This window comes from Calypte anna, chromosome 9, assembly GCF_003957555.1.
Source record: "Calypte anna isolate BGI_N300 chromosome 9, bCalAnn1_v1.p, whole genome shotgun sequence".
NCBI classification, from domain to species: Eukaryota; Metazoa; Chordata; class Aves; order Apodiformes; family Trochilidae; genus Calypte; species Calypte anna.
The window spans coordinates 8,499,954-8,526,378 of record NC_044255.1 but is presented as its reverse complement, the minus strand read 5'-3'; the positions used below and the strand labels follow the sequence as shown (position 1 = coordinate 8,526,378).

Here is a 26,425-nt window from a genome sequence, read left to right as displayed (position 1 = left end):
CCAGCACATTCCTTCCCTTACATTGCCCTCTTTGCCAAACCTACATTTAAAACCAACATTATTAATTCAATTCCATTAATTCAATTAATTTAATTCAATTCAATCTCTAAGCATTCAGTGGAAAGCACAGCATTCCTGTAGGTATTGAAGCTATAAAACTGGCTGATCTCAGTTAAATATTCATAGCACATCATGATCTCAAAAATATTGGGAAGAGTAAGCATTCTTAGCTGTTTCTTACATTTAATGCTGTCAAGAGAACATATAACACAAAAGGGTACCTGCTCTTTGACTTCTACATTGTGCTCCCCTTCCAGAATGAGGGTCACTGCTTGCATGATTTGCTTCCCATGAGTGCTCATTATATGGTCTATGTGCTGCCAAAGCAATGAGGAAACACAGTCAGCAAAACTCTCCTGACAAAGAAGGGACATTTCAACTCAAATTGCTTTAAGTGAAGAATAGCAACACTGCAAAAGAACTGTGGCTTCCAGCAAGGTCTCCCAAAACCAAGAACTTCTTACAGCAAAACCGCTTGACAATATTCCTCTTCTTTTCATGCCTGGCCTTGTTTGAGACAGGACAACCTGAGCCTTGGTTCTGATTTCACCCTAAGACTGAATCCTGTGATGCTGGAGTTTGAAAGAATCACTTCTGGTAACAGGGGAATAACAGAGTGTGAAACTGGTGTTTGCTGCTCTTCCTGGAACACTGCAACCAGGTCCAACATCCACCTTTCAAAAGTCTGAGGAGGTTCAGAGAAATAAGCTACATACATCACTTATCATCTAGAAAAACTGTCTTGAGCTGAGGGACTTCCAGGATATTTGATCACAGAAAGCACCACAAAAATTAGGAGTAACAGAAAAAGAGGAAACTGGATATACTGGATTAACTGATACCAAAACTCAAGAGTGAGAGCAAAATGCCACTAGAGATTACCAGCACATGGCACACTACAATTTCTTAAGACATTATGGATCCTTATAGAACTTCTCAAAATTGCTAAAAATGAGATTTCATTCCAAAGCTGCTGGATAAGTTATTCTGGATTGAGTTTTGGTTGGAGAATGAGAATGGTTGGTTATGGCTCTAAAACACTACAGAAAATAGGTGAAGTTGGGATGTTGTTTCAGATGAAAAGCACCCTCAGTGATAATAAGAATCTGCTGTCAAGAGCTCAGGGTGAATTTAATGAATAGTTATTAAATATCTCTTCACACTAAGACAGAGGTAATCTTCTAGGAAGTTTGAGACTCAACATGCACAAATATCAGAAGATTTTTTGCAGTGACCTATTTATAATAGAAACAATATGTGATAAGTGCACAGTAGAGGCTTTGGGGGTTCCCCCCCAAAAAATGTTGGCTTGCCAAATGTTTGCTGCCTATTTTACCTCTGTTCTTCACAAGGGATTATCCCTTTCTTTTCCTCCACCAATATCTCTTTCTCCCTGTCAAAACCAATTAATGGGCTTATTTTTCCAAACCATTTTATTTCCATATGCAAAATGAACATATGCATTTTTCAAGTGCACAGTCCCACAGTCAAATCCAAAAAGCCAACATTATCTATCTACTTGCAACCCTCAGTCTTTTTCTGGACAAGTTTCACAGAAAGACTGTTGGAAAAAATTGTCCTGAAAGCTAAATGTGGTATAATCCAGCATTAAATGCAACTGTCTAGCTCTTTATTTGATCATTACAAGGTGTGAGTGGATGTAGTGAATTCTTCCACCTCTTTCTTACACAGATTGCATACTAGTTACAGTTATTGGATAAATCCAAGTCTGCTTTAGCAACGTATCGAGCAATAATTTTAAGCAGCAAAGTAACTTCTTTTACAAACAAGAAAGAATTCCTATTCTCTGCAAGTCTGCTCAGCTTCCAGGTCTGTTTGCAGCTCTACTTACAGGGCGAGTGGAAAGAAGATTCCTGAGCAGTCCCAAAGTTTTCATCAGAACATTTACATCAGAATCAGAAAGCAACTGGAATAACTGCTCTGTACTCAGACCTCGTAAGATGTCTGATTTGATCTTCTGTTCTGCTTGAAATGCCATATTCTGAAAGACACAAACTTCTTAGTTTTTTTTTTTTATATCTTAAACAGGTATCAGAACTGCAAAATTTGTTTTTTACTTTGATAAAGTAAACTGACTGATGTAATGCTACAGCCCGATTCTGTTTTCCTTCTGTAGTCCCAGATTTCAGCTATCTTCTTTTTAGTAACAACAAGTCACATTCACAGACTTTTTCAGAAGGAAAGTCACAAGTGTTACATCTCCAGTGTGTTCAACTTACCATTAAAGCCCAAATGCCATTCACTCTCAAGGCAAGATTTTCACTCTGTGTTAGACTACATAGAAGTTCTATGGCTCCTGATTCTAAAATAGGCTAAAATGAAGAAGGGGGAAAAAAAAGCATCTTTAAAACACTAAGTAGATTAAGTAGATGTATATACAGATCTAAATACAACACAGTAAAGTCTTGTCTGTATCTTATTTTTGAGTTTATAATGTTTCCAGTCCATTCACATGAACTGGCCAAGCCATACCCTTTTGTTTATGAGCATTAAAAAGTAGGTTTTCGTGAAGAAACTCAGTTCAAGGCAGTTTTATTCTCTTGTGTATCCATGCATATACACAATCACACACGTGTGCTCACACACAGACTCCTGTGATCCATTACACACACTTACACAAGAGAAATAGGTTTTCCCCAATAACTTCCAACTGGGGACTGCTCTCCTTCAGCAGTCACATCTTTTTTGGCATCAAGTGGGACATACATGACTATTTCAAAGAGGTTAAGCATAAAAAGTACTCGATATCTTTCTTGATATCAAGAAATCATCTTTTCTGTTTAGTAACCAGACTAAAACCCAAGAGGAAAGCTTTAGTACAACAAAGAAAATTGGAGACTATTCCTGATGATTCAATTGAAATGCAAAACCTTGTAGTATCACATCTTCAAATGACAAGAAAAATATTAATTCATGCAACTTCCCTTTCAAAGTGATTAATGTACTGAAAGTTAAGTTTGGAAAAAACATTTTACAAATCCAAAGTATGAATTTTAACTAAATCTTTAAGAGCTCACATGCTAAAAGGATCCATCCAATGACTTACACTTCTCTAGTCTGTAAGGTGCTCTTTTCTTCCACTGCTTCTTCAGAAGCAGGGAATAATTTAATGTATCTGAATTTTTTTTTGGAAGTTGAGTGTTTTTTAACCTGCTTAAGAGCTGGTAAAATAGAGGGTAAACCACAGATTCACTTCAGCTTTGTGTCTTCACTTAAGTGACTGGTAGTTTACATATGATTTTCAAAATCTTATGTAGAAAAAGTGGTGATACATCAAACAAAGACCAGATGGCTGATTGATGCTTTCCAATCCAACTTTTACAAATATTCCTTAATTTTGCATCAGCGTTTTTTTCTTCTGGCAATGAAGTTTTTTACACTAAGCACAGGTCCCAATAGAAACCTCAGTATTTCAGTCCAATCTGAAGCTGAAACACTATGCTGGCTGAGACCTGCTGTAAAAACCAGACAGCCCATGGGCCAGTGCTTGGTGTGATTTCGGTTCATTTTCTGTCTCTGACATCACCAAAACTGATAAACTGATCAAATCCATGTAATGCAAAGTCCTCTGCAGGAACCAACATATACTGCAATCTTGCAAATGTTTTCTCTAAGTAAACATTATTAAGTCTTGGGGAATTATTCCATTGCTATGATGCATTGATATGTAAGTACGTTCTGTATTAAACAGAGACAAAACAAAGGTCTGGTGCTGTTCATTCAAAAGCAATAAAACACACAAGACTCAGCTATGCCAATACTTAAGATTACAGCAATATTTTTCTAAGGCAATGGATCATATTAAAAATAATCAATTTTCTTAATGCCTATGAATTTTTTACATAGTGTTTCTCAAGTTAAAAAACTCCAAAATTTTATGTCTAGCTCTTTTCTTTAGAGACTGTAATATCCAACCATATTTAACTGTCACAGCACTGTAAAAGGATTATTTTATTTGCAAGCTATCAATGAAATGTTCAGCCCAACACCCCAGCTCTGTAATGCTTTACAAGCAGTGGCTATCCATTAAGACACATTTATGGTCATTGCACCACTGTAAAATATACCTTTTGTCTATTACCTGTTCTTGATCTGGATAAATACTGACCTCCTTGCTTGGAGAGAATTCCAGCAGAAGATTGCATAGCGTGGAAGATGCTACTACGAGAATTTCATTTGGAGCATTCTGTAAAACCTGAAGACAAAGGGGAGAGTGAGGACTTTCTGTTAGCAGAAGGAAGGGATTCTTTACATGGAATAGCTGTTATTATGCTGCACTTGGATATTCCCACAGGTTAGGGGATGCTTTGATGCTAGCAGAGCAGATCCAGACAGTGCTCACTCAACTCAAGGTCATGATACACCTTAAATGGCAAGGTGGAGCCATGCAAAGGTATTTGATGTGTCTCCTTCTACACCTTGTGCAAACCACAAAATAGCAGATTTCCTCACGAGCATCCCTTCAGAAAAACAAGCAGCTCTACTCTCTCTTCTCTGTCCCTCGATCTCCAGCAGGAACAATCCACCCTGCTCTTGAACTGAGCACTGGTGAGGCCACACCTCGAGTACTGTGTCCAGTTCCGGGCCCCCCAGTTCAGGAAGGATATCGAGGTCCTGGAGCAGGTCCAAAGGAGGGCAACCAGGCTGGTGAAGGGACTCGAGCACAGACCCTATGAGGAGAGGCTGAGAGAGCTGGGGCTGTTCAGCCTGGAGAAGAGGAGGCTCAGGGGAGACCTCATCGCTCTCTACAACTCCCTGAAAGGAGGTTGTAACCGGGTGGACGTTGGTCTCTTTTGCCAGACGACTTTCAACAAGACAAGAGGGCATGGTCTTAAGTTGTGCCAGGGGAAATTTAGGTTAGATATTAGAAAGAATTTCTTTACAGAGAGAGTGATCAGACATTGGAATGGGCTGCCCAGGGAAGTAGTGGATTCTCCGTCCCTGGAGATATTTAAAAAGAGACTGGATGTGGCACTCAGTGCCATGGTCTAGCAACCGCAACGGTGGTAAAAGGGTTGGACTCGATGATCTCTGAGGTCCCTTCCAACCCAGCCAATTCTATGATTCTATCTCCCCTGGAGGTTCTGAGAAGCCTCAGTGCTATGCTACCCTCCTATGCTATCTGTGCAGCTTCAAGCAAGCCTGTTGGGTTTATGTTTTACATTTATAAAGATCTGAAGTTTTCATGTTAGACCTTGCATAAACTCTTAAAATATTCAAACCGTTCCCTCCAAGCACCTTCAGGTGATGCTCATGTGTCCTTAGTCAGGGGATTATTAAGCTATAATGAGAGCACAAAACTTGCCTGATTGAATCTCTCTTGACCTCCCAATAAGATTAATGAATTCAATATCCATGATAGTATCACAACTCACTGACCCAAGCCAAGGATGAAAGGTCTAAGAGATGTTGAAACTGAGAAGCTGGAGTATACTTAAGCATCTAATGACAGTCAGAGTACAGATGAGCAATGATACATACCTTGGGCACTTCGACCTCATTTAAACATGGGGATAAATGGGGTATGTTAAACTGTCCCTTTCTAAAGGTCTTGTTCAGCTATCTGGCTTCTCTCTTGACTTTTCTTCCCTTACCTTCATTAAAGGCTTCCATACAGCATGATCCTGAAAACTTGTCCTGAGCTGCTGTACAGAACGGGACAAACTGTGCAAACATCTGTAGTGGAAAAGAAACCTTCAATGTGAAACTTACACACTCCCATGCATGCTGCTGTAATATAATATAGAATAATATATGTAGAAGAATATAAATAGATACTATGTAATAGAATATAATGCTTCTACAAGGGTCAGCCCAGAATTTGGTATGCAGCAACAAGAAAATATTTTACTCTTCCACTGTAACTCCCTTTTTCCCCATATAATTTTTTCCACAGTATAAAATACTTCAAATGAGCTTTTGAAAAATTATCAGACATTCTAACAAGTGCAGCACCAAAGCCTGGACAAGCCAAAAACATTTCCATGAATGAGAAAATCCTCCTACCTGACTGCAGCTAACCGCACCTTGATACTTGATTCAGACAAGCCATTAACAATTCTGTCCATCATATTTTCAGTCTCAATGATCTGGAGCAGAAAAAGGAATTAATGTTATATGAATAAACCACTAGCATTCATGGGTTGTTAGCTTTGTCAGCAACATTTCAAATATTCATATAAAAACTGTAGCTAACACCAGCAAGCCACATTCTCTTCCCAGATGAAGTGGGAATTAGTGGGTGTCTTCATACAGTTTAGGAAAAACATTCACATTCTTTGCTCCACTGCTGCTTTCGAAGTGATTTAATAATCCTTAGGAATAAGAGGGTTATATATATATATATAGGAATTGCCTTTAACGTCATAGTAAATCAAAAGGGAGCACATGTGAGTGCACACAATATATATACACATATATATATATACAATATATACAAATTACACATTAGAGACACGCTGTGAAGGTATCTGGAAAAACACCAATATAGTTCATCTGCCACATTTAGATGTGGCCAGCACAAGCACTTAAGTCTAGGAGAAAAGGGAGTTAATGCCAAATAGAAAGATGGCTTTTGTATAATAAATCAGCTTTGTCACCTACACACCCACCACTCACTAAAAACAGTGCTTTGGCACATAAAAGATAGATCCTTACTATTAACTAAAGTTCATCCTGCAACAAAAGAAAGGTTTATGGGTTGGAATTCTGAAGGCCCTGAATGGTTCCCCACCGATAAACTGTCCCGCTAGTTATTTCTTTAATACTGTTTTCCTGCCTCCTTCATGTGCATACCTGTCTTCCTTCTGTTTTCTCCTCTTTAACCAGCAAATAAACTCAGAAAATTTTCCTTGCCACGCTTGACAGAGCAACTTAACATTTAATTGAAAAATTGAATTCAATCATTCACTGTTTCATTTCCATCAACTTTTTCCTGCAAAAATTTCTCACTGTGACTGCTCCAACCATCCAGTCTCCTTCCTGTGATGTCTGAATAGTTTGTTCTCCTTCAAACCAACTGTTATGCCAGTGCAAGCCCCCCTGTCCTCAATTCAGAACCACAGGAGAAATTCTGACTTCGTTTTCCAATATGACAAGACTTTCCAGGGGTTAATTTTGAAAAAGTTTTTTGTTTATGGTAGGTTACATGACAGAGGTATACTCTCTCCCTCAGAACACAGGTTACAGGAATCAGTCCCACGCCACAAGAATATATTCCTGGACAGCTAATGAGAAGGTCCACAACATGTTGAAAGACAACTGATTGTGACCATCTAGTTCATCCCTGTGAAGATGTGTACACAACTAAACTTTACTCTTCTATTTTGATACAGCAAGACTTTGATTTTTAGCAAAGAAAATCACATGCTGGATGTTTCTATTAATGTAACAGAAGGGGAGCCTTCTCATTTTACACTCCCGTGAAAACAAAGGAGCTGGAAGGGTGCAAATTCTTGCCACATCTTTGTCTGGTTGCTAGGTTTTTTATTCCACAGGCTCACCTTTTTTCGGATATCTTCATCATTTGCTCCCAGGGAAGCATAGAGCTTGAAAGCAGCCTGGCGCAGTTCATGGGCGTGCTTCAAATCATGGTCAAGCTACATTTAAATAAAGCACAGATATCAAACACCCAACAGACACTTGCAGAAACAAGCCATGAGAAGTGAAAAAACTGGGAGAGAATCAAGAGTTTTCTTTCCTGCAATAGCAGGAACCAAAGACAGTCTCTAAATCACAGGGCCTCCCCACGTTAAGGTGGATGTTGGCTTCTGCTGTACTGGTAAGATAGGGTGCAGGTTGTCTAGGAGGTTTCTGGAAGGTAACTTCTTAACCCAGGGGCTAAAAGGGTTGTGCAGCACTGGATAGGCTGCTCACAAATCAGGAACAACATCTCAGGGGTATGGCAATGAATGGAAGCTGTAGGGATCACAAAATAGTGGTGGACAAGTTTCTGAGAGGTGTGAGAAAAGCACGGAGCAGAGCACAGAGCCTGGGCTTCAGGAGAGCAGATTTGGAGCAGATGCACACCTGCTTGCTCAGCCAGGGGAAGAGGAGGCTGAGGGGAGATCTAAGAGCAACCTTCCAACACCTACAAGGAGAACATGGAGCCAGAGAGCAAAAGAAGGAGAAACAACAGCCTAATCAAAACAGAGAGGTCCTTGCTGGATGTAAGAAAGAAAACAGCCAAACTCTGGAATAGGTTGCTCAGAGAGCAAACCCCTTTAGTGGTTACAAGAGGCAACTCTTGATCAGCCTCAACTACACTCAGCCCTCTCCCTGCTGTGAACACAAAATCAAGACTTTCAGAGCTCTTCATGTCCTTTCCAATGAGAAGGGTTCTGGGATCCTGCCTGCCCTCACAACTTTGTAACAACAGGGTCCACAAACTGATGCGACACACAAAGTCGACACAAAAGGGCAGAAAAATGCCAATATTATGCAGCAAAGCACTGAAATAACTGTCAAAAACTAAACTGTATGAGTAATTCTCTCTGGCACATCTACATGAGAGCAGACTGTATTATATCATTGTTTCAAATATTTAAAACAGATGAGTGAACTGCTTGGCAGTCTTTACTCATGGAGTTTTTACCCTACAGGGTATAATTCAAGGCACTCTTTACAAAGGAAGCAGCCTGGCTTCCCAGCTGACTGTTTTTACAGACTTTCTGAACACCCAAAGCAGTATCATAATATTTATAGTTGTCTCACATTTAGAACCTAGTTGTATCTTTGATGCTACAGCCAAAGTCCATCACTCCCCAATCAGCTGTTAAACTTTCTTCTGCTTATTTAACTTCATAGTGTAACTAGGTTTTTTTTTTTCCTATCTATTTAATTTGCATTTTTACAGACAGCTCAAGGCAGCTCTATATACAATATCAATCTGAGAAGCGAGCCTACCTCCTGAGCTCATAACTTCCAGAATATCAGGCTTAATACAAGGGGAAGGGAATAGGAAATGGATATTTCACTATGTAGAATATCAAAATAACCTTGCTTCTGAGATTGACTGATCCACTATTGCTTTGTAAAGTGTATAACAATCAGCAAAAAAATGTTACAGATGAGAATTCCTAGTACAGCACCTAGGAAATTAGGTCTCCAAGGTGTATCTTGTCTCCGTTTACCCAACCTCTTGAAAGTATGAAATATTACTTGCAATATGAAATGCTACATGACATCCACATGATTTTATGCTTGAACAGAACCATTCCTGAACTTAAGAAATGAAATGGCTCTCATCACATGGACTATTATCTCTTAGAAAGCTGAAGTGTCCTGGCTCCTAAAGGTAAGTCTTGTAAAAGGAGAAAATGATTGACAGCTCAGCCTGGTATTTCACTGCTGCCTCTAGGAAAAGTAATGAAACTTGCACGGTGAAGATACATGAAACCTGCCACAGCCCATCTATAGGATGGGGTGTACAGACACAACCATTTTAGTTTGGATAAAAGGGGCTCCAGAAAAAGCAGTGAGCAAGCAAAAACTTGAGGAGTACACGCATCAGGAATCAAATCCTATTGGACCTCTGGTTCCCTATGTTGAGGGACTCAGACACAAGGTTTAAATTGAGGTTCTTATACATATAACATCTCCTGAGCCCATTTATTACTCCCCTGTCACATTTTGCAAAGCTTCAGAGCTGGTAAGGAAACGTACCCTCTTGATATCAGTGATTGCACTCACTGAGCTGGGATACTTGAAGTAGTCAGCAAGCATGACAATGAGGTGGTCAGTAATGCTGGCAATTCTCTGGAGCTCCACATCTGTTTCAATCAAATAGGCCAGGGTTTCTGCTCCTTCTACTCTCTCTTCCAGCAGTCTTTCCTTGCTACACATTCGAACCAAACAGGGCAAAGTCTGAAAAGATAAAACAAAAATCCCACCAGGGTTTAGTGTCACTTCTTTTGGCTCAAAAAACCCCAAACCAACCCCAAACAAAAACCAAAAGCTCTCCTAGAGAAATTCTCAACAATGTTCTTCAGATCAGTACCTGGAGACAAAAAATTTTAGTGGTTTTTAAGACTGCACAGGCAGAGAAATTGTTTGGGCTTTACTAAGTATAGTAGGCTAATTACAATCAACTTCTCACGCAGTCAAAATCAGTCTGTATGAATGCAATGTTTAAAAGTGACCACAGTCAAAGCTCCTCAACAGCTAAAAAAAGAAAAGAAAATACTCCCAAAAGTTTGTTTGCACAGTTTTATTCTTATTACACACAAGAACTGAAAGCACCAGGCTTCCCCCAAGAAGTACTTGACCCCTTCTGCCTTTTTGTGATCTAGGACTGACTAAGCTGTCAAGAACACCTTCAGGTGTTTAATTACTACTGCAATATTAATTTTTTTTGTTGTTATTCTTCCGAATTCAGAACTGCACCATAATGATCAAATAGCAACAGCTTCAGTCAGCAAGCTGGCCTAAGGTATATTAAAAACTGAAGCTAGCATGAATCAAATCATGAGAGCTGAACATAAGCTCTACAAAATATGACGTTCAGCCTGAGTAAGAAAGAGAAGTGGAATTCCATGCCTAAATCACAAAGATACTTCCCCATTCTTTCCAAGGACAAATGGCCTGAAACAAGCTATTTCTTGGAATTCCAGAGCTAGACATTGCTGAATCACTGGCTGCAAGCACCCAAGAAACACAAATCTCACCCTTTTCAACTTTTAGCAATTCCATCTCTTAAAAATTAACCAAAATCAAGAATTTCACAGGACATATTTCAACTGCTCCATTAGACCTGCAGGTCAGGAGACCATAATTAATGCAAGGGAGCGAGGACCAGTTTTAGAGGTGTAAGATGAAGAGCCACAAAGCACATCTGACCTTTTCTGGCCAGCAGATCCAAATCTGAAAATGGACTGTAAAGATGGAATACAAAATTCACATGGTATTGCTGGAACATGTCAGGGTTAGCTGGACAAACAGTCACTTCATTCCAATTCCAGAGACATAATTTCCCTTCCAATCAAATTCATTATTAATCAGCCTCCTCCCAAACCCAACTGATTTGGGGTACATACTAGTCCTACTCACTGCTCAGACTGGGCAATGAGAATACATCAAAAGAATTTTGGAAACACACATCCCTGACTGTCCTCCAAATGAAAAAAAAATAAGTTTGCTAGCAAAGGGTCACAGTGCACCATAATTTCTAAGAATTAGGGGGGGCAAGGCTTTGTCTTAGTTCACCAAAGCTCAAACAATTTGTGACTGGATTTACCACAGATTCAGACAGTGTGTTATCTTAAAACTATGAACTCCTGGAATGACCCCAGAAGGAAAAAAGAAATCACCCAAGCTGTCTGAAAAAGAAGGCAAGGTTTTCTGTGCCTTCCTTCTCTCCTCACTCTTCTATCTACTCTCAAGTACTACAGGAGTTTTCTCTTTAGAGCAGAAGACTTCTTGGACCCACACATCCTGACCAGGACATAGCCTGGGGTTGAGCACAGGGGGGGATTTCTGAGGAGAAGATGTTTTCAAAGGAAGAATGAGGTTTCCAGGAGTGAAGTTTGGAGCATGGAACTGTAGCCCTCAGTCTGAAAGTGCTGTAAGGAGAAAGGAGAGATCAGGGAATTGGGGGACAATTTGGAAAAAGCTCAGTGGAATGAGGGAGAAGGAAGCAGTTTGGCTCCCCTACTTGCTGCAAGACCAGATGCCTGTGCAGAACAGATGCCACTATCCAATCTAGAAGGAACTGCATTTTGGGCTTTCTTGTGTAAAAAGACAGGAGGGATGGGCAACAGCCAACATATGGATTTTCCATCTGTCATCTCTTGAGTGCTAGAGACCCATATCCCAAAACAAAAGCAGTAGGCATGCCAGACTCTCCTGCCATGGAGACTGAAATGAATGAATATTGCTTTCTTCTTGCAGCATCTTGCATACAACCTACTCTTTCCACAGCACTACCAAAGAGTAGGACTAAGGGATAGCTTTTGATACTCTGCTGATATTTTTCCATTTAAAAACACAGGAGGCCATCAGGGAGCAGAAGCCACCAGGGGTTTCCACAGGACCACAGTCAGAAGACAGTAACCAGTAGCCCTTGGTGATGAGAATTTGGTGCTTTAAACAGCACCCAGCTCTCTGGAGTGCCACAGCCTTGGAGCACATTCCGTGGCCACACTTACACTGATTAGTTGTCTGCTCCTGAGAGGATCTGGACACGAGAGGAACTTTCACAGCCAAAGAACTCCTGTAAAAGGTTACTTGGTCTCAGATCACATCCCACCAAATCCTGACAGTGACTGCTCAGATCAGCCCTTTCACTTGCTAGACTCATTCCAAGAGCACATATGGTCTTCTCCATCTCAGTACAGGGGCACATATAGGGAAATACTTAGTTTTTCAGGCTATTCATTTGTATTTCCTAAAGTCTGAACTATGGGCTATTCTCTGGAATGAAGGATGCTAAAAACATAATAAAGCTTTGGAGTCTGCCAGAATGCTACAGGAATCAAAGAACGCAAACATATTTGCTTATTGCAGTGCAACAGTACTACTTGAGTATCTCACAGAGAAACAAGCATGCTAGAACCACTGGCTGATATGCTTGATCATCAAAAGCTTCTCATTTTTTCTTTTGACTACCTACAGAAGTGTGACCATTGAGAGAGATTGCATTCCTAGGGTATTTAAACAAATTTCTTTACTTAATTTCCTTATAAAGCCATAGGCAGTATAAAAATCAAACCCAGTATTTCAGCACAGTTGTGGGTTTTTTAATAACAAATCTCTCTAGCTGAAGTATGAAGGATGAAACCTAAGAAATCATCTGTTTATGACAAGCTCCATATAGAGACTGTGCCATTATTGTGATTCCTGCCTTGTTAAACAAGCAACTGAAATACAAACCTGTGCCTTGTTCATATACAGAGACCAAGGTAGTAACCCTTTGGTATTACTCAAAAACAGCTTTTGAAATTATTACAAACCTCAGACAGACACTGACAGTGTCAAACACTGGGATATTTACTCATGGATACTGACCTTTTAGTATAATTCTTTCTCTAAAGAAATCTTTGGTAAACAGATTTTGTGCTTCTTTTTTTCTGCGAGACAAATAAAACCAGGATTGCCCTTCTGGGGAAGAAGATTTTAAACAGAAAACTGTTTCACCAGCTCACCTTAAGAACGATGCAAGAATCATCTGTCCGTATTGCACCCGCTCTGCACATGGAAGTAAGGCTGGAACAACAAAGTAAAACACATATTCACCTATCATTGCTTACTTCAGTAAGATGTTGCAGAACAACACACTGTACTAATAAAACAGTTCTTTTAACTCCAGCCTGTTTTCATGACATCAACTGCCTCATATCTCAAGATCAGTAGAATATAATTTCTGTAAGTCTCTGGATTCTCTAAGAAACAGATAAATCAACCAGAACTGAGACTGCAGTGCAGTCAATTCAAATTTAACTTGCTTTAACAGCTACTTAATACACCAGTAACACCAGACTGCTTGACCAATTTTGTTTGGAAAGGAGTCTGGGAGGTCCCCAGATGGAATGGGATTACCTAACTCCACCTCCCCTACATATCTTTATAACTGCTTCCATGAATGGGTTCAGCAATCCAAAACTGGCAACACTGCAAAAGAAGCCATCACACCTACTTGTTCCTTACCCAGAACCTCAACACCTTGCACTGAGACAAGCAGTAAAATTGTTTGGTGACCTGAACCAGAGAACTCATTGAGATCTAAGGCAAAAATAAGCCAGCAAAATTTACAAGAATGATCAAGAAATATGTCAGTGACCAAACCCCTGAGTTGTGTTTAATTTTAGTAATTTAGAGTGATGGGTAATTTTCTCTCTTTAACACCCTCAAAGTGATTTATTCCATTATTAACAACAAAACAAAAGGAAAAAAAGAGTCAATTCCCAGCTTATGAAATGAGTATAACCCCAGTGCTGCTGGAATGGAACTGGGTTTTTTGTTCCTGAATAAGAACACCGAGATGTTCCCGTACCAGAAGGAAAAGTTTGATTTGAACTAAAAAATTAGTAATACTAAAACTGCTGTATAAGCAGAACAATCAGAACAATCAAAACAGCTAGGAAGAGGGATCAGATCTTGTCATCTCAGTGCATTCAACACCTCCCCCAGTCACCTGAGTCAGTCCTCTGAGCAGTGGTGTAACAAGGGACATTAACCAGTACGTGACGACATTTCAGTGTTGCAGTCCCTAAGGACAGACACCTGACCATAGCATCTTCAAAGCATAACTGAAGAAAGCCAAGCTGCTTGTGAAAATTGCAGTTAAGCTGGTGAAAATCCCTATGTCTCAATACATGTTGCTGACAAAACTGCTGCCCAGCAACATTTTATGCTATCAAGGTTCTAAGGCAAGAACCACTTCTTCAAGGACTTCGATAATGCAAATTATTATTCCCAAAGATTTTAGATCACATATTACTTTGCAATGAGCTAAAAAGGGAACAGTTAAAAGGTATTAAATGACATACTAATTCACTCTAATTCCTCATGAAAATTACCATTTGGCTGCTGTGAGCTGCATTTCAATAGGCTTGTCCCTTTGTAACATCTTCACAAAAATCTGCGGTAACAATTCTCCATCCACCGACACTGCAAGCAATGAAAGAGAACTCCAAGTGATTCTGATTCAGCCCCCCAACTACATGAGTATCAAATAAGCAGCAGGAGCATTAGACTTACCATTTACAAGAGTCATTGATACCTGTGGGTTTTCAAAGGCTAGAACTGAGAAGCATTTCAATGCTTGCATTCGAACCTGTGTAAAAATACAGTATATATGAAGTAGAAATGAAAATACTAACATAAAAGCAAAGTTGGTCTATACTGCTGTGTAGGTTTGTAGAAAATAATTCTGTATAATCAATAAGAAATGTAGATGATAGATCACAGGCAGATGGAAACATCTAGACTCACACCTTGACTCCTGAGCAAAATGTTGCCTGATCCTAGTGAAAACTGATTAGTACAGAAAGACAAAAAATAAAAGTTTATCAACCTCACTAATAAAATACTGAAGATCACACACTTCCTCTTGGATTTATTAAAAAACAAAAAAAAAAAAAACCCTCAAACCAAAATAAATATCATCACACAGGACATTAACAAGCCCCTGAAACAGCACCAGATTTGCCCTCACTTTGACTTCTCCTTTAACAACTGGTGTTGCTGCTGAAAGATACTTAATCAAAAATGTTCTGTGTTAGGCAGGAGATCAAAATAGACATGTGAAATTACCTCACCCAGTCTCAATCTACCAACAAACAGCTTATTTTCAATAAAATAAAGCTACCATGATAACATCGGATATTTTGTATTAGATTCTGTAATAAAACATAGATTGAAATAAATTCAGATACTTTGAAATGCTGCAGATTTTCATACTTTCTGGAGGGGGATAGATTGATATCTGGGTAAGAAAGTCCATGAAAGTTCAACTGCTTGGAGATCACAGGACTGGCTTCACACAGATTTTGAAATTATTTGCATAACAGACACCTGTCAGCCCTCAAAAAAAATCAAACTACACAAAAAAGCATCAGAAAACATTTTAAGCACTGAAACATTTTATTAAGTAATCTACAGCACACTCCCAGGGCTGTGCTCAGGATCTGAAATTTTGCCCTCAGCCTGAAAAGAGTCAGTTGACCTTTCTTGACACCAAGTTAACAAGTAGAATCACAGAAAGACAGAAGATGATGCTTTTCCCCAGGGGTGGCACTTTAAGATAGTCCAGGGTAGACTTTCAAAACATACCAGAGACTGCAACTCAAGCCTTAGGAAATCCACTGAGCACAAACCAAATGTAGCTTGTGGCCTCCACACATTCCCTGGCCTCGTTTTCAAAGGTGTAACTTCTTAGAGAATTTTCCATTTGTTTCTCTTCAGCTTAAATCCATTTTCTCATTTATTGTTCAGTCCATTCTTATTGGGTTGCCAAGTGACTGTCGGTTGTCCTCTGGATCAACAACTCTTAAATAGCAGTGTTTTAACTTTACAGAGCACTCCAGAACAATAAATCTCATTTTGATAGAAATCTACATGGCTAGTAAAAACACAGCTTTAGAAACAACCATTACACTCGTTGTAGTTTTAATTCATATGCAGAGACACAGTTTCTATAACCTTCATTCGTATTCTTTTCATAAACTATGGATTAATTTTAAATTTCTTACTTTGTAGGAGGTGGAGATTAACAGATGAGCGATATTCTGAACAGCTCCATGGTTAAATAAGATTGTCTGGTGGTCTGGACCCTCCAAAAGAAAACAAACCACTATTTTAAAAAAAGAATATTTAAGAGGTTTCCACTATCAACAACTTAAGTAGTAGACTTACTAACATTTACTTTGTAGTCATCTGGCATACCAACTTTTATTTTTATATTAAAAAGTCCAACTCTTATTTTTCTAGCATTTGTCTTTTCCCTGTAATTATTTGCACTCTGTTCTTCAATAGGCAACGAGGTTACTGTCTTCTTCACTGGTAATATTGAGCTTTTTCAACAACTCTGATTTTAGAAAAGAGGGCTTTAACTAGGAAACTGTTTCTATACAGAATGTGACAGTGTTTTGGTAACAGGTTAACATTTTCCTCCTACAGATTACATGTTGGTTTCAAACATATGTAGCCATAAATCTATAACTCATTTATTCAAGATCCAAGTCTGGTAGGGCAGTGTTTTTCCAAGATTTAAAAAGCCTTTGCAATTAAACACAAATACTGAATTTTGCAGCAGGAAGATCTCAGAACTTCTGTAGCAGAACGAGGCTCACTGAGGTTGGGGGAAAAAAACCCAACAAATCAACAATGGGGCCTGCAACCCTTAATGTTATCTGGCAAAACATGATCTGTTGACTTACAAACACATCTTGAGAAGTAGAACTTCTCTCTTGAGAAGAGAACTCTGGCCACCCCTGCATTAAGCAGGGGCTACATGCAATTTAAATTCAGCTCTTAGAATGTCACAGCATTAACCATACCTCCATGCTTTTTTCTGGATGGATCTGTAAGTGAAGAAACTCTCTGCACTCCCTGAGCTTTTGTTCAAACCCAGCTGAGGTCCTGAGCACATCTATACACCCTGGCAGGCAGGAGTGACATTTGGTTTTCACATCTGAGATAGAGCTGAAATGAGATTCTTCTATTCCAAATATTCTTTGCAATATGGAACATCCCTTATGTCTAAGAAAGCAAGCATGATGGTTGAAGTAGGAAAACAACTTAAGGCTGGGGTGGGGTTGCTGACAGTTTTAAACTGTTTTTCCTCCTTCAAGAGAACTCCATTATATAGCAGGAGTGAAACAAACAACTGGATAAACCTGTAGCTGGTAGAGCTCAACTGAGAAGAGCATTTTCCTTCCTCTCAACCTACAAGATCTCTTACAAAACATCTGCTGGGTTTAAAACAGCTGTCTTGAAAGCAGCTGCAAGACCTCTGCAGAGATGCTTTCACAGACTGGGGGCTTCCAGAGGGAAGAAAAAAAATTAGCCTTCCAAAATTTATCTTGATAGTGGCAAGCATGGATATTTGCCTAGACTGTTGAGTTTGTTTAGTAGCCAAAGGTGTAAATACACACACACACACACCCTATTAAAAAGCACTTATTCGCCTCTTTCATTTTAGGTAAATGTGTATCAACCTCAATAAATCCATCAGCAAATGCAGAGCAGTATCAGTTCATTCATTACTGTGGTAATGTTCCTGCCACAAAAGGCAACATCACCTTACACAATGGGTTGCATAAAGATGATTTCTCTTCCTTACTTTGCAGCAATGTGAGAAGATCTGACAGATGTATTCTTGTGTATACCGAGACCTACTGAGCAGGGCCATGAGGTGGGAGATAACTGTAGCATCCTGGAAAAAAGCCAGAAAAGAAAAAGGCATTAACATTGGGTTTCAGCATTGTTTCTTCACAGTTGGGTACTGAAAATATTACTCCTGATTCTGCATTGATTCTTCTCCCTTCCACTGAAACCTGTATGGACACAGGACCAGACTGTTAAAAGTAGGGCAGGACAGACTTCAAGACACAAGTGACAGTTCTGAGCCAAATCCTTGCAGAAAAAATAACAGGCCAATGCAAGTTTAGTGTCAAACATCTGGGATTTGTCAACACAATCGTTGCTCCATGAGAAAAAAAAAATGGGGGGAAAAAATGACAACTGCAAACATGGTCACTGAGAGTAATTACTCCAGGATTTGTCTTAGTGTTTTCTTACTACAAGTATGATTTACTTACCTCTTCATTTTAGCTCTGAGAAGAAAGGAGCAGGGTGGGCAACTAGGTGCCAAAGTAAACAAGCGACAGCCCACCTTGAATTCTGTGGCACTCTCTAACCAAGTCATGTGGGGTTATAATTTCACAGAATCACAGAATCTCTTTGGTTGGAAGAGACCTTCAAGATCATCCAGCCCAACCTCTGAACAACACTGTAACCTCACCACTAAGCCATGTCCTTCCTTTAAGTCAAACACACACAAATATAGACTCTATTAGTATACATGACACAAGCAACAGAATCCCAAATATATCAGCAAGAGGAAATAATGGACTGAAATTACATCCAGTCACTGAAGCTCTGGGGTAAGTTACAACTTGAAAGCTTGTAGTTACTATTATCAGTACACCTTAGAGGCAGCAAGTGAAGTGCTGCTAAAAGAAACACTGGTTATTTTAGTTTGGAAAGGTGGTAAACTAAATTCCTTCCACAAGATATATGGTGCAGAACAGAGGAAATGAACGTTTACAGGAAAATTAACATTTTTACTAATGTTTACTTTTATAAATGTTTACTTTTATTTCAGGATTCAGAGGTAGTGAAGCTTTCAGAAAGGATCTTCAAAATATAAGATGCAAGACCTGAGATCTCCTGCAGGGCAACCACTGACTATGGAAACTGGTTTAGCTCAAAAATTGCAAGCGTAAGACTGTAGATACCAGTCTGAAAGTTGGAGTCTAATGAAATGACCAGAGATATGCCAAACATAAGAGGTGCAAGAATTCACAACTGAAGAAATATGCTGTGTGAGCTCAGTAAAAAAATCTGCACCAACTTAGAAATCCTTATACGGGAGATACCCATGAGCTAGAAAGGATTCAAACTGCCACTATTAAAGAAGTACACACAGTGTTCCCCAGTGTTAGTGATATCTCCACTGATCTCCATAATCTAGAAAACCATAGAAGATTACCAACTTTGAGGATATCAGCAAGCAGAAAATCTAGACTGGAGGGATAAGGGGGGATAAGACCTGCTTTGGTCTCCTCCCCCAAATACTTTTGTTTTATTTTTTAAACTTGACCTTGTTGAACTGCTTGTGAAAATCAGATTTCAGTGAAAATACAGAAGAATTGATAAGAAAGCACTTGAAATCTTTAAAAAGTGCAAGATGACAAGCTTCCTATCAGCAGCCACTGGAAATCAACCTGAAGGTAGAGAAGATTTCTGGTGCCATCTGTCACAGATTCTATTAGAACATTATCTCCACACATCCTTGTTTTTATCTCCCCAACTGTGTATAAAAATACACTACTTTACAATATTAATTATTAAAAAATAAGTAACCAAGTATCTTCCTAACAACCCTAATAAATGACATTGAGCCTAGAATCATCATTTGCAGTTAAAACATGAGGTTCACAGATCCATTACAATGGGGTCCCCTAACAAAGGATGTTCATGACAAATACCTCTCTATCACCTGTACTGTGACACAACTCCTGCCCATTCAGAGCATTCTGAAAGAGAGAACAGAACTGCATTTACCTACCTGGACCCCAACATTTACTTACTTTCTTCACATTTCTTTCTAACATTAAAACAAATTTTGCAAGATCTATCCTTAAAACATTTCATCAGGGGATTATCACTCTTGTTTTCCAAGTCCGAGAATTGAAATTCTACAATTCATCCGAATAACTTGAACATCAAGCTCACTAAGCCAGAATTCATGATTTTACAAATCTCATTTTTAGAAAACCATCCAGATGAGAGAACACTCAGCCTTGCTGTATGAGCACAGCCATCACAGACAGGAGGAACAAAAGGAGTAAGGCACTGGAAGATGACCTAGATTCCTCCTTTAGTAACTGCATATCCCTCAGCCATGTGAAGACAGGGACACCTTGCAGTGTGGTGTCATTCCTTGCTGGTGTAACAAACCCCGCTCTGTCCTGCTGGCTTTCACCTCTCAGTTCCTCCTCCTCCCCTTCATCAAGCCTGGTCAATCAGCAGATGATGTCATGTTTTCCACCTGAAACCTGAAGAGTGAGGAAGAATGCCTTTCACTTTGCATCACCAGCTCACTAAGCTGGAAAAAGTGAGACTCCTGAAATTTCATTCTTTGTTGTCTCAACAGCAGGGAGAAGCTCATCCTTATTCCAATGCCTTCCTTCTCCAAGCTTCCTGCAAGGACAGACTCAGACATACCTGCTCCTTCCTTCAAGGCCAGCACAGCAGCCACAGAGAGAAATTTCTCAATAAAAATTGTGTATGCATCCACTGAGGAAGGAAAATTGCATCACAGTTGAGTCCATCTCTAAGGAAACATACAGAATGCCCTCATGGGCTGGAAAGTTCTTCTATTACTGCATCCATTCTTCTGTTTTAAATACAATACCAATAGCTCAAGCAAGAGGCTTCTCAGTCAAACTGGATTTCACTTAGTGCTTCAAACTATTCAGCAAGCCAAAACACACCTAGCTGCACTGAGATGGTTAGTTCCCAGGTACAAGACACCTCCAGAGACAATCCTACAATTTTAACAAGTCTGCACACATACCTGCATCTCAACACAGCTCTCACCCTGGGCCTCCATGCCACTCCTCATTTTACTTTGAAGGAAGGTCACTAAATGGGCCTGGGTACCAAAGTCTGTACCCTTCTAGTGAAGGCAGTCTACATCCTGGTTATTTAAGGGACAGCACATTTGCCTGAATAAGGAATGGGGTAGCAGAATTCTGATGGCACTCTTGTGCAGCAGAGAACTCAGAAGGTGACACAAAAAATCCAGTATTTTAGGCATACTGTTCCCACAATGTTTGTGCAAATTTCTGGGCTAGTACTGGCCCTTACACATACCTTCATATGCTCTTCCCCTTCCTCTCCCTTCAGGATTTCAAATCTCTCCTCCAAATAAGGAATAATTAAAGAATCTCTCTTCAGCACTGACCCCCAAGAAGAGAGGATCAGATGTTAGTGCAGATGATCACCTGAAGCCTTGACTCCAGATGCTGACAGGAGGAAGAAGATGGGTCCTATAATTAAGACCTCTTAGAGGCTAACCTGGGGGAATCTGGGAGTGTGAAGTGGAGCCAAAGGAAGTGAGACACAAAGAGGACACTCAGATCACTCAGAGGTGCCTTTAGTGATCACACAATCTGCATTGAGGGTTTCCTAGATGAACAATCAAAAAACAAGTGGAAAAAAAGGCAGGGAGCAATGGAGGACACAGCTGACTTATCACCTGCACATACCAAGTACAAGGGCAAGATATGAAGGTCTGTCTGGTAAAATTGAGTCCATGGAAAATTACAAGTTGACATACCTATTTCTGGAATGAAAATTAAAGAAATCATAGGAAAAGGAATAGAGAACAAACCAGGCATTATTACAGCACTGCACGAGACAAAAATTGTGAAGAAAATCCATTGAGAACTTAACACCCAGAAATTATCTCTGGTAAAAACAGACACCGAAACCACACTGAGAAAGTATAAAATGAGAGGCCAGCAGTACCTCCTCCATAAGCATCAAGTCCTCTTCAGCAAGGGACAGCCCTACCTTGGAGTGGTGGGACCAGAGTGGTTAGCACTGTGGGCTCAACTACCCTGAATAGCTGGACCCGAGAAGCAGTGACCCCCCCCCCAGCAGCCTGCTGCAACACTGCCCTCCTCCTAGCAGAAATAGATTGCTGGTAGACTTCAGGTGCCAGACCACAGTTTGCCCGATCCTTTCCACTGGGACAAGGGTGGAGGGAAAAAAAAGTACAAACCCTTCCAAGTAAGGGACAGTGAGTGAATTTGGGCAAAGCCTTCAGTGTCTCAGGTGCCACCAGACAGACCTGCCTTCAGCCAGGGCTCCACATCCATGGCTTTGCATTTGCACCTTTCCAAGGTCAGCATCAACAAGCCTTGTTGCTCATGTGCCCCAAGCTGCACTCAGGATTACAGCAATGGTAGAGGACATTGTCCATTCCCCTGACAGTTAAATGTAAATTGTACCTCTATTAACTAAAAAGCAGAAAAATTTTGGAGGTGAATCAAGCAAGCACCCTCACATCTGGAATGAGATGCCAAAAATTAAACTTTCAGAAACTAACTTTTGTCAACATAGCTGTGGTAATGGTATCTGTAAATACCATCTAGACCCAGATTTTGCTCCTCAAGATTGCACCACAGCCTGAACATTTTAGTTCTTTATCAGTGTGCTGCTTTGCCTACCAGCTCATAACAAATATTGCTCTAAGTGTTAGCATGGCTCACCTGTGCTCAAGGCATCTAACATTGTTGGTCAAGCAAGTCCTCATCCTACTGCAGGCAGAAAGACCTTTCACTTCACCAACTCCATAGGCTTTAAGAGGACATAATATGCTTCCAACTTACTGTGTATAGTAGATCCTCTGGAGTGACAGGACTGATGAAAATGGTACGGAGACATCGCAGGCAAGCTTCAATAAACTTCATATCTGGAGACAGCAATCCTATAGACAAAAAACTAGTGGTTAGTTTCATTATATTTGCTTACCTGAGTACTTCAGGCACATTTACTAACGTAGAACCATTAAAGGAAAAGTACCTTGTAGTAAGGCTGGGATAATGTGGCAGTCTAGTAAGGATTTGACATTATTCTCTGTACCCATTGCAAGGCTTCCGAGGACCACAGCGCATTCTGTTCTCAGTTCTGTGCTGGAGGTTTCTTGTTGAAGTAAATACAGCAACCTGGAAACAGAATTATTTTTAGAGGAAAATTCAGAGGGAAGAGAACTTTTAGATCTAGCTTTTAAAAAAAAATTAAATCTGAATCCTGCTTTGTAATGAAGTCCTTAACAGATAGGTGAAGGCTGAACACGTTACTCCTAAGAACCTTTTTACACTGTGTGGTTCTACACAGGTTTTACTTGCTGTTATGGTAGAAAGGTACCACACTTTTTTTCTAGAAATGGAGTGCCACAGTAATGATATCTGGGAAGAGGTCTTTCAGGATACCAGGAAGGTCCCAGATTTCAATTAGAGGAAATGGTCTGCAGCTTGATGTCCATGGGAAAAAGGAACTTCATGGAATAAACATTTATTCTTAACACCCTGGGACATGATCTACCTCTACCATGATGGTTGTTATCTTTGGCAGTGAATTCTTCTGGGTCATGATAGTAAACTAATTCCAGCATCAAGCAGAAGCAAAGGTGCTGAGAGTAATCTGAGTTTTGAACACTGAGAAACAATCATTTATGAACATGAAGAAAGCCCAGAGAAGTTGTCATGTTTGAAGGTAGCTAAACTCTAGCTGAAAGGGATCACTTGCCTTGGATGCCAAATGCATGCCTTGGATCCCCATCAATCTGGATTCTTTATGCAGTTAAAGATACCTGGGAGTCCCTTTGGTCATACTTGAGATTACATCAGTAGCACCTGAATCACAGCAGAGGTCACTGAACCCTTCCAGTCCAAACGTCCAGAGAGAGAAGAGCCCAGAGAACACCCAAATTTTACCTCACATCAGCACAGAAGATAATCACTTGAAGATTCCCATGATTTACAAGCCCAGGATGAAAACCACTTAACTAAGGGCTCCCACATGACATGTGAGTAAAACTGTTCCAGATAAGATGACGTAGGCACTGAGATACAATTCTCTCTACGCATCATGCAGAGTCACTTTTCTAGATTCACTGAGCTGAGACAGAAATATTTTCAATTTAGAAACACACCACTCTTGTCTAGTTTGAAAAGAATTATCCTAAAGCTAGGAATATGAGGACTGCTTTGGGAGCAAAAAAAGAGCCAAAGGCCAGCACCTGCCCCACTGCTGCAGGGGACAGGAATATATTCCTTGGATAAACAGATCCCTGAACAACATGCCCCAAAAGCTGGCTCCCTGAATCAAAGGTAAGGCAAAAAAAAAAAAAAAAAAACAAAACAAAACCAGAACCATAGTAGAAAATGCAGTTTTAGGTGCATGGGACTGGCCAACAAGGGAATGCATGCAGTAACACAGAGTACCATTAACACAAACTCCAATTGTTTAGAGCTCCAATTAAGGCAGAAATTGCTTCTTGGAATCCCCTCTACTTCATAAAAATAAAGGCCAGCAGACTTAATACATCAGTGGAAAAAAAACAGGACAAAGATCTCCTCAACATCTATCAGCAGCACATTCATTACATAAAATTCAGACTGTTCCAGGTAGCAGATAATTTGCCAAGCTCTTCAAGAAGAGCAAATTAATCCCCCAGTATTTCCTAACTATTTATTTGGATGAAAAACTTTTCTGGTTGGGAATCTGCTTTGCTCTAAACACAAGTCTGACAGCAGCCAGAAAGCAGAGGTATGCTACTACCAAACCACACCTGTACCCTTTTTGAGACTTAGGTAATCTCCTGTTGGAGAACAGCTCCAAAGCATGGGCACATATTAAGGAGATACATCATAATTCCTTCCTGAACACAAACAAAACTGAAATGTGGCCCCAGATTAAGATGAGAGATGGAAGGAAGCCCGAGAACACAGGTATCTTTCCTCCTTTTGGCTGATTTCAGATTCCAAGTATCAGACTGGCATCAGCTCACAACTGCAGAAATAACATTGCCAGAATCACTGCTGGTTTCTTTAATCCACCTGCCTCCACACACCCACCAAAGGTACCCAGGTTCTTTGTCCTTGTTTATCTGTTTTATCTCACCTGCTGTTCTAACTTGGACCAACATTTGCTAACCACCAAGAAAAATCCCTGACTGCAGAAAACAGGTTCACAGAAATTACCAGGAGTAAATCTGAAGATGAATTAATTCCTAGCTGTGATCTGTACAGCTGTTTTATTTTAGTACCAAAGACCTGACTCTTCTCAACACTTCTGAGACAGATATGTTTGTATGTTAATGTTGCAGAAGAGTTTTCAACATATTTTAGGTGTAACTCCACTACCAGAAACAGTTATGTATCTCCTATAATCTGCACCACTTCATTTCATGCCAAAAATTAATTTCCACCCCCCCCTTCCCTCTCAGTATTTAAAAAGAAGCTGAAAGATTTGAATTTAACTATCTGGTAATTTAGAAACCATACTGAAAACAACCCAGATTAGTTCAGAAGAGAACTCAATGACATCCACAGCAATCTTTAATCACTGCACAAGGATTAAGGAATAAAGATTTTAAATCTGTTACCAAAAATAGTTCAGCTTGGGCAATATTAAAAATTAAAATTAAAACTTCATTAGAAGTTAATTTTTACAAATATTTTAAGTTACACATTATATGGCACAGTCAAACTTAAGGCACTTGATTCCTTATGTTTTCACTACTTTTTCTCGGTTCGCTACTTCACACACTTCAGATTTGAACCCTTCACTGGTGGTACCTGTAAGGAGATTCCCAGACTCATCCACACCTGCACTGCAACTGTATCAGATTATTCTGCAGGAATATAAAACCAATCCAAACAGTTTAATTTGGCACATCAAAAGCAAACATCCTGTCAAGCAACTTAAACCAACTTCCAAAGTGGGAATAAAAGGCTCCATCAGTTGTGCACTCTAACACAGACTTGCATGATTTAGGCCTCATCAGTCTGGTCAAACACAGACCTCAGCTAGCTAAAAATATCAGCGACATCTTTGACATTCCACCCCATTTACCACTTGTCACAAAAATCTCTGAAGTTCTTAAAATAGCTGGAAGCTTTTAATAAAAGAACATTTCCAGCACTTCATCAGGCCCCATAAGCATGTGGGGAAAAAAAAGTCTGGGCAGAGAGGTTGCCCTCTGAACACATGGAAAAGCCCAGTGAGCATCAATCCCAAACTCTGCCATGAATTAAGTATGAGATGCAAGAAGAGAGAACACAACTGAAAAACAACAAAAAACCAAACCCTGCTCCTTTTAATGTTTCTAACAGCTTCATCCAGTTCTTTTTCAAACACCTTACCACTTTGCTCAAGACTGGTGAATAAATTCATTGTTGAGCTGGCCATTCCCTTTCCCTTCATAAGCCCCCAACATTCTAACTTGAAGCCTTCCAGAAATCTCACTGTTGAGGTGTTTTTCAGTGTTAAAACACCAGTGAATCAGACAGCCTGTGACCACCATCTGAAAAAACACCCTTAATTT

At 39.9% G+C, this 26,425-nt stretch overlaps 1 protein-coding gene across 4 annotated transcripts in view; it reads right to left on the bottom strand.

Moving 5' to 3' along the window:
- Positions 1–26,425, bottom strand: part of ARMC8 (armadillo repeat containing 8) — a 54,386-nt gene that overhangs the window by 7,310 nt on the left and 20,651 nt on the right. For all 4 annotated transcript variants that reach the window (XM_030456104.1, XM_030456101.1, XM_030456102.1 and 1 more), the window contains 15 exons: positions 22,897–23,039; positions 22,704–22,801; positions 17,861–17,953; positions 16,269–16,349; positions 14,776–14,851; positions 14,595–14,685; positions 13,221–13,281; positions 9,745–9,945; positions 7,584–7,679; positions 6,088–6,170; positions 5,676–5,757; positions 4,190–4,276; positions 2,301–2,393; positions 1,913–2,062; positions 282–377 (listed from right to left, as the gene is read on the bottom strand). In XM_030456104.1, the coding sequence (XP_030311964.1) occupies positions 282–377; positions 1,913–2,062; positions 2,301–2,393; positions 4,190–4,276; positions 5,676–5,757; positions 6,088–6,170; positions 7,584–7,679; positions 9,745–9,945; positions 13,221–13,281; positions 14,595–14,685; positions 14,776–14,851; positions 16,269–16,349; positions 17,861–17,953; positions 22,704–22,801; positions 22,897–23,039 (1,531 nt within the window). The remainder of the gene's footprint in view (positions 1–281; positions 378–1,912; positions 2,063–2,300; positions 2,394–4,189; positions 4,277–5,675; positions 5,758–6,087; positions 6,171–7,583; positions 7,680–9,744; positions 9,946–13,220; positions 13,282–14,594; positions 14,686–14,775; positions 14,852–16,268; positions 16,350–17,860; positions 17,954–22,703; positions 22,802–22,896; positions 23,040–26,425) is intronic.